The 14393-nt window shown below is 32.6% G+C and overlaps 3 protein-coding genes across 3 annotated transcripts; all 3 read right to left on the reverse strand.

Moving 5' to 3' along the window:
- Window positions 1–1799: 1799 nt before the first annotated feature.
- Window positions 1800–3312, reverse strand: LOC128167867 (GTP-binding protein Rit1-like). Its single transcript, XM_052833812.1, has one exon. The coding sequence runs from the start codon at window positions 3109–3111 to the stop codon at window positions 2461–2463; it is 651 nt and encodes a 216-aa protein (XP_052689772.1). The 5' UTR covers window positions 3112–3312; the 3' UTR covers window positions 1800–2460.
- A 1228-nt stretch (window positions 3313–4540) lies between these two features.
- LOC128167960 (GTP-binding protein Rit1-like) lies at window positions 4541–5315 on the reverse strand. The gene has a single exon (XM_052833988.1). It carries the CDS (start codon window positions 5190–5192, stop codon window positions 4542–4544), a length of 651 nt encoding a protein of 216 aa, XP_052689948.1. The 5' UTR covers window positions 5193–5315; the 3' UTR covers window position 4541.
- A 1266-nt stretch (window positions 5316–6581) lies between these two features.
- Window positions 6582–7246, reverse strand: LOC128168355 (ras-related protein Rap-2c-like). The gene has a single exon (XM_052834601.1). The coding sequence runs from the start codon at window positions 7230–7232 to the stop codon at window positions 6582–6584; it is 651 nt and encodes a 216-aa protein (XP_052690561.1). The 5' UTR covers window positions 7233–7246.
- Window positions 7247–14393: the final 7147 nt, after the last annotated feature.

Consider the following 14393-nt stretch of genomic DNA (forward strand, 5'->3'; position numbering starts at 1 on the left):
TTACTACTGGTCCTAACTTCACCAAACTTGTATGGATGGTGCGTCTTATGATACTGATGCACCTGACAAGCTTGAATGCTGAATCTGAGCAATAGGTTTTTGATGCTGGAGGAGGTTAAGGTTTTAAGAGCTGGTTAAATAAAGTTTTTGAAACAGGTGCCCTCTGATGATGATATCTTAGTTATTACTTGTCCTTACTTCACCAGACTTCCATGGATGGTGTGTCTTATGATACTGATGCACCTGACAGGCTTGAATGCTGAGTCTGGTTTCGGATGCAGGATAAAGTTAAGTTTTTAGGAACAGGTCACATGTTTAATAGATGATAGTACTATTTCAAACTTGCATAGTTGATTTAACTGTAATATGAATGAATCGCAGAGGTAGCTTCAGATGCAGAGCTTGATCTCCATTATCAAGGATGCTAAAAAATAAATCTTAGTTATTACAGGTCCTAACTTCACCAAACTTTAATGGATGGTGTGTCTTATGATACAGATGGACCTGACAGGCATGGATGCTGAATCTGAGCCATAGGTTGCGGATGCTGGAGGAAGTTAAGGTTTTAATTGCTAGTGCCCTCTGATGATGATATCTTAGTTATTACTGGTCCAAACTTCACCAAACTTGCATGGATGATGCGTCTTATGATACCAATGCACCTGATGGGCTTGAATGCTGAATCTGAGCCATAGGTTTCGGATGCTGGATGAGGTTTAGTTTTTTGGAACAGGTCACATGTTTTATAGATGATAGCTTGCATAGTTGATTTAACTTTATTATAAATTAAATGCAGAGGTTGCTTCAGATGCAGAGCCTGATCTCCATTATCAAGGATGCTAAGAGAAATCTCCTACCTCACTCAAACCAGCTCGATAGATAGATGTGTTTGTTAATATTAAAATGATATAACATGATTCCTATGATATAGTATTGTATGATATTAAACAATATTGTTTGATATGATACAATATGATATCTTATGTTATATTATAAAAAGTTATACGATAAGATATGATATTGTATCAATTTTTTTGATATTTTATATGATATTGTATCATGATATTGTTATGTATAGTATTGTATATTATGATACAATATTGTATAATATTATATTGTATTTTTAATTTATTATTTTATCACATGATACAATTACATAAGATATTGCAAAATATTATATTGTATCCTATGATACAATATTGTATATTATATAATATTGTATCATACAATATTGTATAATATGATATTGGTTTCAGTAATATAGAATTATATCACATGAAATTGTATAATATGATATTGTAATATTATATAATATTGTATCATACGATATTGTATGATATGATATTGGTTTATATGATATATTATCATATCACATGAAATTGTATTATATGATATTGTAATATTATTGTGTCATATGATACAATATGTATAATATAATAATGTATTTTATAATATTTTACTTTATCACATAATATTGTATCATTTGATAAGATACAATGTTGGAATCAAATTATATTGACGTATTATATGATATAATATCATATAATGTATCAAATATGTTTCAGTGTCATTCAATACAATATCATACTATATTATACAATATAATATCATGTTTCAATGTTATGTTGTATTATGTAATATGATATTGTAATATAATACTATATTGTATAATATTTTATGATATTGTATTATGTGATCAAATACAATAAGGTATAACACAATACAATGTCATATCATACGTTACAATATCATATCATATTTTCATATAAAATGATAAAGGTGGTCTTATGAAGGTGATGTCTCATAAGGGTGATGCTCCGTCTCGGTGAGCTTAGTAATCTATGATTACCTATGTTTTGTTTAGGTATGCAATATGGTAAGAGTCATTTTAGTACCAATCAGAAGTCAACTCTCTGTTAAATGACGACTGTTTGTTTTTGGCCTGAATTTCGGGACAAATTTTCGTCAATGATTTCTCAGCAACTGTCAATCACAAATGCTTGAAATTTTAACATACTCTTTATTAGGCATGCCATATCATCTCACAGGCTGCACGAAATAATCATGATAATGTTAGACTTAAATTCCCATATAAGAATTAACTTATTGATAGATATTTATAATAATTTTGTCAATTTAACTTACTCTTTATGATCGATTCATTATATTTGTTAAAAGAAGGATGTATATATAAAAAATAAAGTGCTTTCTTTGATGATTCATGTCTTTGAAGGTAACAATCATTGCACAAAAATATCGCGCATCGTATTTTTTTTTCTGCAATGCTGCGACCGTCTTATTTTGCACGAATCACCAAATAAATCGTATTTTAATTAAATTGTCTCAAATTTCTGCAATTTTTTTTTATCCTCATCGCGTTGTAATTTCGCAAAGAAAAACCAACTTAGTCAACAATAAAACAAAACACTATATTCTAAATCAAAAATAATTTTATTATGATTAGAATGATTTTACTGAAAGTTTTCTTTTCAGTAAAGAAACACGTTTGGTTTTAACAATCTTTTGAGTAGCATCTTTACTGCGCTGAACCACACCTATATCTTGTAAAGACTTAATATCAAGTTCTTTGCAAACAGCCTTATAAACGTCTGAAATATTGGTGTCACATTTTGCGGATGTTGTAAGATAGGTACAGCCCCAGTCTATTGATACAATGGCATCAATAATTGTGTTCTCTACAACGTCTTCCATGACGACTGAATCAGACTTGTTACCGATGACAATTAAAGGGACAGATTCTCCACTTCTCTCTTCATGAATTAATTGTCTCAATGTTTCGACTTCCCGAAATGTCCGCACGGGGTCGCTCAAGTCAAAAACCAAAACAAAAGCATGACAAGATCTGACAGCTTTTCTCAACATGTCCGGAAACTCGAGGTTACCCGCCGTATCCAGAATCTCCAGTTTGGTGAATTTGTTTTCAGAGGTTTGGATGTCGTATCGGAACAATGTTTCAATCGTTGGACTGAATTTGTCTGGAAATCTTCTCTTCAGTAAACGGGTGATCATTGATGTTTTCCCGACTTCCTTTGCTCCCAACACTCCAATGCGAAGACTTCTTTCAATGACGACTCGCTGCCTTCCGTTCATGATTGATAAGTTTGTGTCTTGTAAAGCGTGATGAAAAGCAAACTGATATATCAGTCTTATATACTTTTATACCACACCTCTTTTATTTCCGATTGGTTGAATACATATTAGCAACTATGACCTGTCCTCCAATAGATATGTATTATCTTTAGAAATCGTTTATATAATTTATTCTTTGTTACTTTTGTTACCTATGTAGGTGTTGATGGAAGTATTCTTTAATGATAAAAATAAATTAAGAATGTTTTGAGAAAATAATCTTGTGACTTTGGTAAAAAAAAATTTTATCTGTGTAGTCCAGTTTTCCTCTTCATCAAAATATTTTTTAACATCTTCCGATAACGTAGAGATATGTGTCGCATACTTTCTTCATTTTGCGGTTAGAATGCTGCAAACAAGTTTTGCATATTGTGTGCGAAAGAAGTGTCGATGAGAAAGACATATACATGTACATGAGGTCAGTGAAAGTCGCTTATTCGGGACGACATCTCACTGGCTTATTAACTGCATTTTATTGATATACCTGCCCGTAGATCCAAAAGATTGCCGCATCATATGGTACGTGCCGTTAATCTTCATATTGAATAAGAACAATATATATTTGTCATAGTTAAGACTGGTCAACGCTGACAATGATCGTATGTAATTAAATAAAACCTTGAAATCTTAAACAAATTCACAGTAATTATAATGGATATGATAAAAGATGAATTACTATTTCATGTCTATCCTAACGAGCTGCGTGTGTTTTATACATGTAAAAAAGCTGAATTTAAGGTGGATGGTACAACATACAAAAATTTTTTTTAACGGATCGTTAAAATATCATTTCCAAAATATATTTCGTCGAATAGAAAAAGAAATATGCTCTTAATAGTTTTTTTTTTAATTTATTTAATTTACTTTAGGAGATATTTGAAGATCTGTTTTGGTTGCGAGCAAGACACTTTAGAAAGTAATATTTGTTGTGAATAAAATGCATGATATTAGTATCAAATATATTTTCGTCCAGTAATGTCTATAGTTCACCTTAAGTAGAGAATTTCTTTCAAAAATCATTCCCAAATACATACCCAACTAATTTTTAATAAAAAGACCATTGGCATGTTTATACTTTTGAAAAGCGAAAGTCCTTCGATCTAAAGGAAACTACCACATTGCAAGGTTTGTGGCGTTGAAATAAGATATTAATACGATATATATTTATATATTTATATATAAACAATAAAATGCTTTCTTTGATGATTCATGTCTTTGAAGGTAGCAATCAATGCAGAAATATCGCGCATCATGTATTTTTTTATTAAATTGTCTCAAATTTCTGCAATTTTTTTTTATCCTCATTGCGTTGTAATTTCGCAAAGAAAAACCAACTTAGTCAACAATAAAACAAAACACTATATTCTAAATCAAAAATAATTTTATTATGATTAGAATGATTTTACTGAAAGTTTTCTTTTCAGTAAAGAAACACGTTTGGTTTTAACAATCTTTTGAGTAGCATCTTTACTGCGCTGAACCACACCTATATCTTGTAAAGACTTAATATCAAGTTCTTTGCAAACAGCCTTATAAACGTCTGAAATATTGGTGTCACATTTTGCGGATGTTGTAAGATAGGTACAGCCCCAGTCTATTGATACAATGGCATCAATAATTGTGTTCTCTACAACGTCTTCCATGACGACTGAATCAGACTTGTTACCGATGACAATTAAAGGGACAGATTCTCCACTTCTCTCTTCATGAATTAATTGTCTCAATGTTTCGACTTCCCGAAATGTCCGCACGGGGTCGCTCAAGTCAAAAACCAAAACAAAAGCATGGCAAGATCTGACAGCTTTTCTCAACATGTCCGGAAACTCGAGGTTACCCGCCGTATCCAGAATCTCCAGTTTGGTGAATTTGTTTTCAGAGGTTTGGATGTCGTATCGGAACAATGTTTCAATCGTTGGACTGTATTTGTCTGGAAATCTTCTCTTCAGTAAACGGGTGATCATTGATGTTTTCCCGACTTCCTTTGCCCCCAACACTCCAATGCGAAGACTTCTTTCAATGACGACTCGCTGCCTTCCGTTCATGATTGATAAGTTTGTGTCTTGTAAAGCGTGATGAAAAGCAAACTGATATATCAGTCTTATATATACTTTTATACCACACCTCTTTTATTTCCGATTGGTTGAATACAAATTAGCAACTATGACCTGTCCTCCAATAGATATGTATTATCTTTAGAAATCGTTTATATAATTTATTCTTTGTTACTTTTGTTACCTATGCTGTGTAGGCCAGTTTTCCTCTTCATCAAAATATGTTTTAACATCTTCCGATAACGTATAGATATGTGTCGCATACTTTCTTCATTTTGCGGTTAGAATGCTGCAAACAAGTTTTGCATATTGTGTGCGAGAGAAGTGTCGATGAGAAAGACATATACATGTACATGAGGTCAGTGAAAGTCTCTTATTGGGGACGACATCTCACTGGCTTATGAACTGCATTTTATTGATATTGCTGCCCGTAGATCCAAAAGATTGCCACATCATATGGTACGTGCCGTTAATCTTCATATTGAATAAGAACAATATATATTTGTCATGATTAAGACTGGTTAACACTGACAATGGTCATATGTAATTAAATAAAACCTTGAAATATTAAACAAATTCACAGTAATTATAATGGATATAAGAAAAGATAAATTACTATTTCATGTCTATCCTAACGAGCTGCGTGTGTTTTATACATGTAACAAAAGCTGAATTTAAGGTGGAATGGTGCAACAAAAAATTATTTAATGGATCGTTAAAATATCTTTTTGAAAATATATTTCGTCGAATTAAGAAAGAAATATGCTCTTAATAGTTTGTTTGTTTTTTTAATTTCTTTAATTTACTATAGGAGATATTTGAAGATCTGTTTTGGTTGCGAGCAAGACACTTTAGAAAATAATATTTGTTGTGAATAAAATGCATGATATAAGTATCTAATATATTTTCGTCCAGTCATGTCTATAGTTCACCTTAAGTAGAGAATTTCTTTCAAAAATCATTCCCAAATACATACCCAACTAATTTTTAATAAAAAGACCATTAGCATGTTTATACTTTTGAAAAGCGAAAGTCCTTCGATCTAAAGGAAACTACCACATTGCAAGGTTTGTGGCGTTGAAATAAGATATTAATACGATATATATAGATATAAATAAAATGCTTTCTTTGATGATTCATGTCTTTGAAGGTAACAATCAATGCAGAAAAATATCGCGCATCATATATTTTTTTTTTCTGCAATGTTGCGACCGTCTTATTTTTCACGAATCGCCAAATAAATCGTATTTTAATTAAATTGTCACGAAATTTTTGCATTTTTTTTTATCCTCATCGCGTTGTAATTTCGCAAAGAAAAACCAACTTAGTCAACAATAAAACAAAACACTATATTCTAAATCAAAAATAATTTTATTATGATTAGAATGATTTTACTGAAAGTCTTCTTTTCAGTAAAGAAATACGTTTGGTTTTAACAATCTTTTGAGTAGCATCTTTACTGCGCTGAACCACACCTATATCTTGTAAAGACTTAATATCAAGTTCTTTGCAAACAGCCTTATAAACGTCCGAAATATTGTTGTCACATTTTGCGGATGTTGTAAGATAGGTACAGCCCCAGTCTATTGATACAATGGCATCAATAATTGTGTTCTCTACAACGTCTTCCATAACGACTGAATCAGACTTGTTACCGATGACAATAATAGGGACAGATTCTCCACTTCTCTCTTCATGAATAAATTGTCTCAATGTTTCGACTTCCCGAAATGTCCGCACGGGGTCGCTCAAGTCAAAAACCAAAACAAAAGCATGGCAAGATCTGACAGCTTTTCTCAACATGTCCGGAAACTCGAAGTTACCCGCCGTATCCAAAATCTCCAGTTTGGTGAATTTCTTTTCAGAGGTTTGGATGTCGTAACGGAACAATGTTTCAATCGTTGGACTGTATTTGTCTGGAAATCTTCTCTTCAGTAAACGGGTGATCATTGATGTTTTCCCGACTTCCTTTGCCCCCAACACTCCAATGCGAAGACTTCTTTCAATGACGACTCGCTGCCTTCCGTTCATGATTGATAAGTTTGTGTCTTGTAAAGTGTGATGAAAAGCAAACTGATATATCAGTCTTATATACTTTTATACCACACCTCTTTTATTTCCGATTGGTTGAATACATATTAGCAACTATGACCTGTCCTCCAATAGATATGTATTATCTTTAGAAATCGTTTATATAATTTATTCTTTGTTACTTTTGTTACCTATGTAGGTGTTGATGGAAGTATTCTTTAATGATAAAAATAAATTAAGAATGTTTTGAGAAAATAATCTTGTGACTTTGGTAAAAAAAAATTTTATCTGTGTAGGCCAGTTTTCCTCTTCATCAAAATATGTTTTAACATCTTCCGATAACGTAGAGATATGTGTCGCATACTTTCTTCATTTTGCAGTTAGAATGCTGCAAACAAGTTTTGCATATTGTGTGCGAGAGAAGTGTCGATGAGAAAGACATATACATGTACATGAGGTCAGTGAAAGTCGCTTATTCGGGACGACATCTCACTGGCTTATTAACTGCATTTTATTGATATACCTGCCCGTAGATCCAAAAGATTGCCACATCATATGGTACGTGCCGTTATATAATCTTCATATTGAATAAGAACAATATATATTTGTCATAGTTAAGACTGGTCAACGCTGACAATGATCGTATGTAATTAAATAAAACCTTGAAATCTTAAACAAATTCACAGTAATTATAATGGATATGATAAAAGATAAATTACTATTTCATGTCTATCCTAACGAGCTGCGTGTGTTTTATACATGTAAAAAAGCTGAATTTAAGGTGGATGGTACAACATACAAAAATTTTTTTAACGGATTGTTAAAATATCATTTCCAAAATATATTTCGTCGAATAAAAAAAGAAATATGCTCTTAATAGTTTTTTTTTAATTTATTTAATTTACTTTAGGAGATATTTGAAGATCTGTTTTGGTTGCGAGCAAGACACTTTAGAAAGTAATATTTGTTGTGAATAAAATGCATGATATTAGTATCTAATATATTTTCGTCCAGTAATGTCTATAGTTCACCTTAAGTAGAGAATTTCTTTCATAAAGCATTCCCAAATACATACCCAACTAATTTTTAATAAAAAGACCATTGGCATGTTTATACTTTTGAAAAGCGAAAGTCCTTCGATCTAAAGAAAACTACAACATTGCAAGGTTTGTGGCGTTGAAATAAGATATTAATAAGACGCCTAAGAGCGTGGGATCTATGGATTCACTATATATGCATCTTTTTAAAGAAGAAGAACGTATTGATCAGGCTTTTTATCTCTGTGGTTGAGAGAGAGAGAGAGAGAGAGAGAGAGAATATGCAACTGTTTCATAAGTACATGTAATCTTGTCAAGCTGAGTTTTTGTATCAAGTTAAATCCAATTTAAATATGGTTTTATTGAAAAAACGCAGAAGTGGTTGACATAAAAACTTTAAAGTTGTTAGAGAGCCCAACGGTAAAAATGCATGACATCTTATAAATTAGACGTCTGGTACCACAGGGCATCGTATCCGCTCCACACTCTATGACATGTATATATATAAATAATACACAAGATGTTGTGCTGATACCCCACTCAATAATTGAAGGGATTCCATATTAAACTGGCAATTTTCTGAACAAATTAGTATCTGTCTAATAAATAAATGCAAAGGTTATTCACTCATAAATATTATCATTGATTTTCCTTTGAAATTAAACAAAGGAAATGGATAAGACAAAGTCATTTGTATGTAGTATGACACAAGTGTCACTAAAATCAAATTGTTTTTCTTTGGGCAGGGGTTTCTTTATTTCCGTGTTTTTGGTTTGATTTCTAATATTGGGGGGTGTTGGGTGTTTGTTTCTTTTTTTTTTGGGGGGGGGGGGGTGTTTGTTTTTGACGTACAAAATACCTGAAAATAACCCTTTATTCACTACACGTTTTAATGGAAACCAAGTCGAATTTGTTTTAATGGCCGCTAAATCTTTTTGTGAAACAGATCTATTCGAACATCTTTTTATCAATACCAAGCAAGAAATGATGAATTCATTGCGAGAAACACCAGGTCAATGTCACATTTTCTTATTGACCGTGGGCCAACCCACTGGAGTGATAATCCACGCCCTATTTTGACTTTGTGACGAAGGAGATCATTACATTAATACTTACGCTTGCACCTATAAGTAACAGCATATAATCTTAGTAACTAAATTAACTTAGAAATTAAAGGGTTTCGCAATAATATTGGTGGATTGGAAATATATTGCAAATATTTACGAATAAACAAACGTTTATTGAGTTTGTTCACAATAAAAAAAAAGTACATGTGATACTGGCCTATAAAAGAAATAAGCCACCAGTTGGATTAGTGCTAACGCATGTTACTACAACCAGCAACATCATCCTATAAAAATAGAGGATTTTCCAGCACCATTGGTGGTCTGAGAAATATGGATATTTATGAGAAAGATGTGTTAAATAATTTGACATTCTTATATACAATGTACTTATTAATTACAGGCAGAGGCGTCGGAAGCTAATTGAAAGTGGTGGTGGGGGGGCTAGACTAATCATCAGATATCTTGACAAAAAAAATAAATCCCAAAATTATAAAAATCCTAATCTGTGGGATAGGGGAGTAGAATACCCAAACTGCAATCTTACCTGCCAAATCATGAAATCCCTAATCCGTAAGGGGGAGGGGGGGGCTCTTGTATACTTATATACTTATGGACTCCCATGTTACCCTGCTAAAAAAAAATCCATAATCATGAAATTCCTAATGGGGGGGGGGGGGGCTAGTATACCTAAATCTTGGAACAATTTTGTTTGCTGCGATAAAAAGTGTAGGGGGGCTTAACCCTCCCTGATTTTATGTTCCTAATGGATAGGTCTAACTTTGCATAAAATGTGTGTGGTGGGGGGGGGGGGGCTAACCCCCCCCCCCCTTGCCCCCCCCCCCCCGGTTCCGACAGGTATGGTCATAAATTTAGAAAAAATCTTATATACGTTTACAGTAAACCGACCTGGCAGCCTCTTATTATAAATTGCAATAATTCTTGTGATTGTTAACAACAGCAAACCCAATAGATACATAAAAAAAAATAATAGTAATGCTGAACAAAAAGACTTGCGTATTAATTATTGAAAATAGCCTATTTGTTAACCATTCAGAACAAAGTGGGCATGACTTATTATCTGTTAAAAAATCTTTTTTGTTCTTCAAATTCTGTTTTACGTACTCTATATAGGAGACTCCAACCCCAACCCCCCCTTTTTTTTAAAGAATAGTAAACAGAATTTTAAAGGATGAAATTTTTGTTTAATCAAAATAAATATTTTGCACTTATATTGTATACTTTTGAAAATATCATGTGATTATTTAATCAAAAAAAATTTATGTATCAGATACATGTATTTACAAAAATTAGCCCTGTAAGGTAACCTTTAAACTTTAACTTTTAAAATATGTTTACATTGAATGTATGCGTGTAATACAGCGGTATGCATTTTAGATGTGTATATACAATGCACACAGTTTTATTTATTAGTTAACACACGTCTAGCTTGTTTCCGTATCTTCCTGTACGTATAATCGGATTTCAGCATACTAAGAAAGTGGGTGCACAAGGTGGTACGTTTGTAGGAATTATCGACACGAATCAATTGGGATTTAAATGTATATAACATCTCACATGTCACGCTCTTTAGATACATAAATAATATTAAGTAAAAAGTCTATTTTACGCAGTAGATTAGTTAATATTCATTTTTTAAAGTTACCCAACGTCTTAGGCTGTGAGCAACATTTTGCTATCCGGTCCTACAGAAAAACAATTTCCTTAGACCATTGTTCACAACCGACGTTTGCTGTACTCATATAGGTAACTCGAAATGTAACGTGACACAAGTAGTTTGTTCTAGTTTGATTTTAGCAACAGCCAACACATCAAAATCTATATTTTTTGAAAAAAGTTAAAGGAACTATGGTTATGAGTTAAACAATATTTAGCGCACGAATATTTGTAATTCACGTGATTTGTCACATTAATTTCACGTGTTAATGTTGCATGTTCTTATTGTTCGTGGACCTATCCGCTGGATTGATACTCTATTAATTCATGCCTTATTATGAACTTTGTGATGAAGGGGATCTCGAGAAGGCTAATTGCGTGGGGTACTTACGCATGCACAAATAAGTAATAGCATGATTTTATAATCTGATTAAAACCAGCCATTCTGATACGCTACCGAAGCGTATCAGTATGGAACGCCATAGCTGCCTTAAGGTCAATTTCATATTATATGAACTGGTATTTTATTTATATGCAATAGTTATATCATTATATGCAGTGGTAACATCATTACATGCAGTGTTAACATCATTATATGCAGTACTAACATCATTATATGCAGTGCTAACATCATTATATACTGTTATTTCACCATTATATTCAGGGGTAAAATCTTTATATGAAGTGGTAACATCATTACGTTATGTCGTAAGATCATTATGTGCAGTAGTGTATTCATTATATGCGATAAATAAATCTTTATATGATATGATAAACTCATTTCATACAGAGCTAAACTCATAATGAACTATTGTTCAATCGTTATGTTATATGGTACACTCTTCATGTGCAGTTGCAAATCCTTTTATGCAGTGCAACTTCTTGACATTAGGTGATAAGTTCATTATATGCAGTACTAACATCATGTTATGGTGTATTAAAACCATTATGTATGGTGGTAAAACCTTTATATATTGTGGTGAAAGCTTTACATGAATTGTAAATCCTTTATATGATGTGACAATTTTATAATATGCCGTTGTTGAGTCATTATATTATGAGGTTAGTTCTTTACATGATGTGGTCATTTCATTATATGGAGTGGTAACTTCTTTATATGCAGTCGTAACTCTTTATGATGAGGTTGTAAACTGGTTCTCGCTGAAAAGTTTTAATGGGGAAGAGGTCCAGTTTTATTTTTAAAAAGATGCCGCGTTCGTTGTGACGATGCACATTTCCTGGTCAACTTGTCGTTTGTTTTGAAGAGAGAGAGAGAGAGAGAGAGAGAGAGAGAGAGAGAGAGAGAGAGAGAGAGAGAGAGAGTTTATCTGTCCTTTAATATCGATATCATAATATCAATCATTGAACCCATTTTGTGTGAAAAATCGAATGTATTAGTAGTAGAGTACTGTATGCTTTTAATTTAAAAGTAAAAGAAATTACAAAAACTGAAGCAAGCGTTTTAAAATCAAAGCCGAAAGACCTTTGTTTCAATGTACCAGGTAGATGCTAGTCCTCGCTGATTAATGCCTCCAACACAAAAGGAATAGACAAATTTTTATTCATAGACATAGATAAAAATTATTTTTCATTTTTCATAAAATTAATTTGATTTTTAAGAAATAATAAAGAAATTGGTTGGTCTTAACCTCTTTTTATGGTTGTTTCATCCACTGTATAAAATTTAAGCTCACCGGGCATGTATTTTTGTATTTTAAATCCTACAAAGAAGGTGTTGCAGTTCCTGTGCTATTTTCCATAAAGCTGTTGCAGATATCTTCATATCATTTTTATAGGACCATTTTATACGCGGATCAATACAAAATTTTCAGGGGGGGGGGGGTGCGATGAATACTGAAGTTTGCCGAAGGGGTGGGGGAGGTAGGTCCGAGGCAAATTTTTGGTAATTTCATGGAAATTTTAATTTTTCTGGGGCGGGGTCCTCCCCGCGACCCACCCCCGTTCAAGAACCCATGCATTAAACACATTGTAAAATGGTTTCACTGAAAAATGTGACTGGTTTCATGGCATTTCCGATTTTCGTTTCAAAGAGGCATATTTTTAAAGATTAAACTTCGAAAAAAAAAAGCCGAAGTTAAAAAACGGTGTTTTAAATCTTAGCAAACTTCATCGTGTCTAGTATAGCCGAGTGGTTACGCAGGATGTCCGAATATCGAATAATCACCGCGACTAACAGCTTGGTATTTTTAAAATTAATTTTTGAAAAGGTAATACCCCTATTCCGATGGTTTTGAAAATAAATGATGTCGGGTTAAATAAGTTTCAAAACGTAATTGTAATATTTTACATGTGTGCTGATTTTTTCAACGTTACCGACTTTGTTCACATTATAAACATTTGTAGCTGCAGATCTGTAGCTCTCTGGTTGAAAAAATTCGGATAGACAAAATTGTCTATCCGAATTTTTTCAACCAGAGAGCTACAGATCTGTATTGTTATCCGAATTTTTTCAACCAGAGAGCTACAGATCTGCAGCTAAAACATTTGCTGCTGAACGAGGAAGTAACGCATTAATCGATAAAGTTAATATATTTTTTTTTTGGTAAAATATGTCGTTTTCAAAATATATATACATATTGTTCGACATCCGTGTAATAATGTATGAATCAGCAAAATACGGATAAGTTTGTTCCAAGCACCACGGTTTATATGGATGCTATTAAAATTATTTTAAATAACAATCAAGAGCAAAGTAACTCCTCAATTTAAACGTTTTTGAAGAGACAGAATTAGATTTATTAATTCAAAAAGCTCCAAAGAATTACATACATATTTAAAACACGATAGCAAGTAGAAATCAAATGTTCTATGTTAATATCAAGATACATAAAGTGATCTTCCTAACTGTATGCGCGGATCTAGAAGCAGAGGGGGTATTAAATTTCTACAAAGTACAATCATTTTTTGACATTTATTTTACTTTTAAAATTAAACGCGTACTCTACTAAAAATTCATTCGATTTATCACACATCGATGTATCAAGAACAGAGAATCTATCTCTCTCTCTCTCTCTCTCTCTCTCTCTCTCTCTCTCTCTCTCTCTCTCTCTCTCTCTCTCTCTCTCTCTCTCTCTCTTCAAAACAAACAACAAGTTGACCAGGAAATGTGCATCGTCACAATGAACGCTGCGCGGCATCTTTTTCAAAATAAAACTGGACCTCCTCCCCATTAAAACTTTTCAGCGAGAACCAGTTTACAACCTCATCATAAAGAGTTACGACTGCATATAAAGAAGTTACCACTCCATATAATGAAATGATCATATCATGTAAAGAACTGACCTCAAAATATAATGACTCAACAACGGCATTTTATAAAATTGTCACATCATATAAAGGATTTACAATTGCATGTAAAGCTT

The sequence above is a fragment of the Crassostrea angulata genome, chromosome 10 (assembly GCF_025612915.1).
Source record: "Crassostrea angulata isolate pt1a10 chromosome 10, ASM2561291v2, whole genome shotgun sequence".
Classification (NCBI taxonomy): domain Eukaryota; kingdom Metazoa; phylum Mollusca; class Bivalvia; order Ostreida; family Ostreidae; genus Magallana; species Magallana angulata.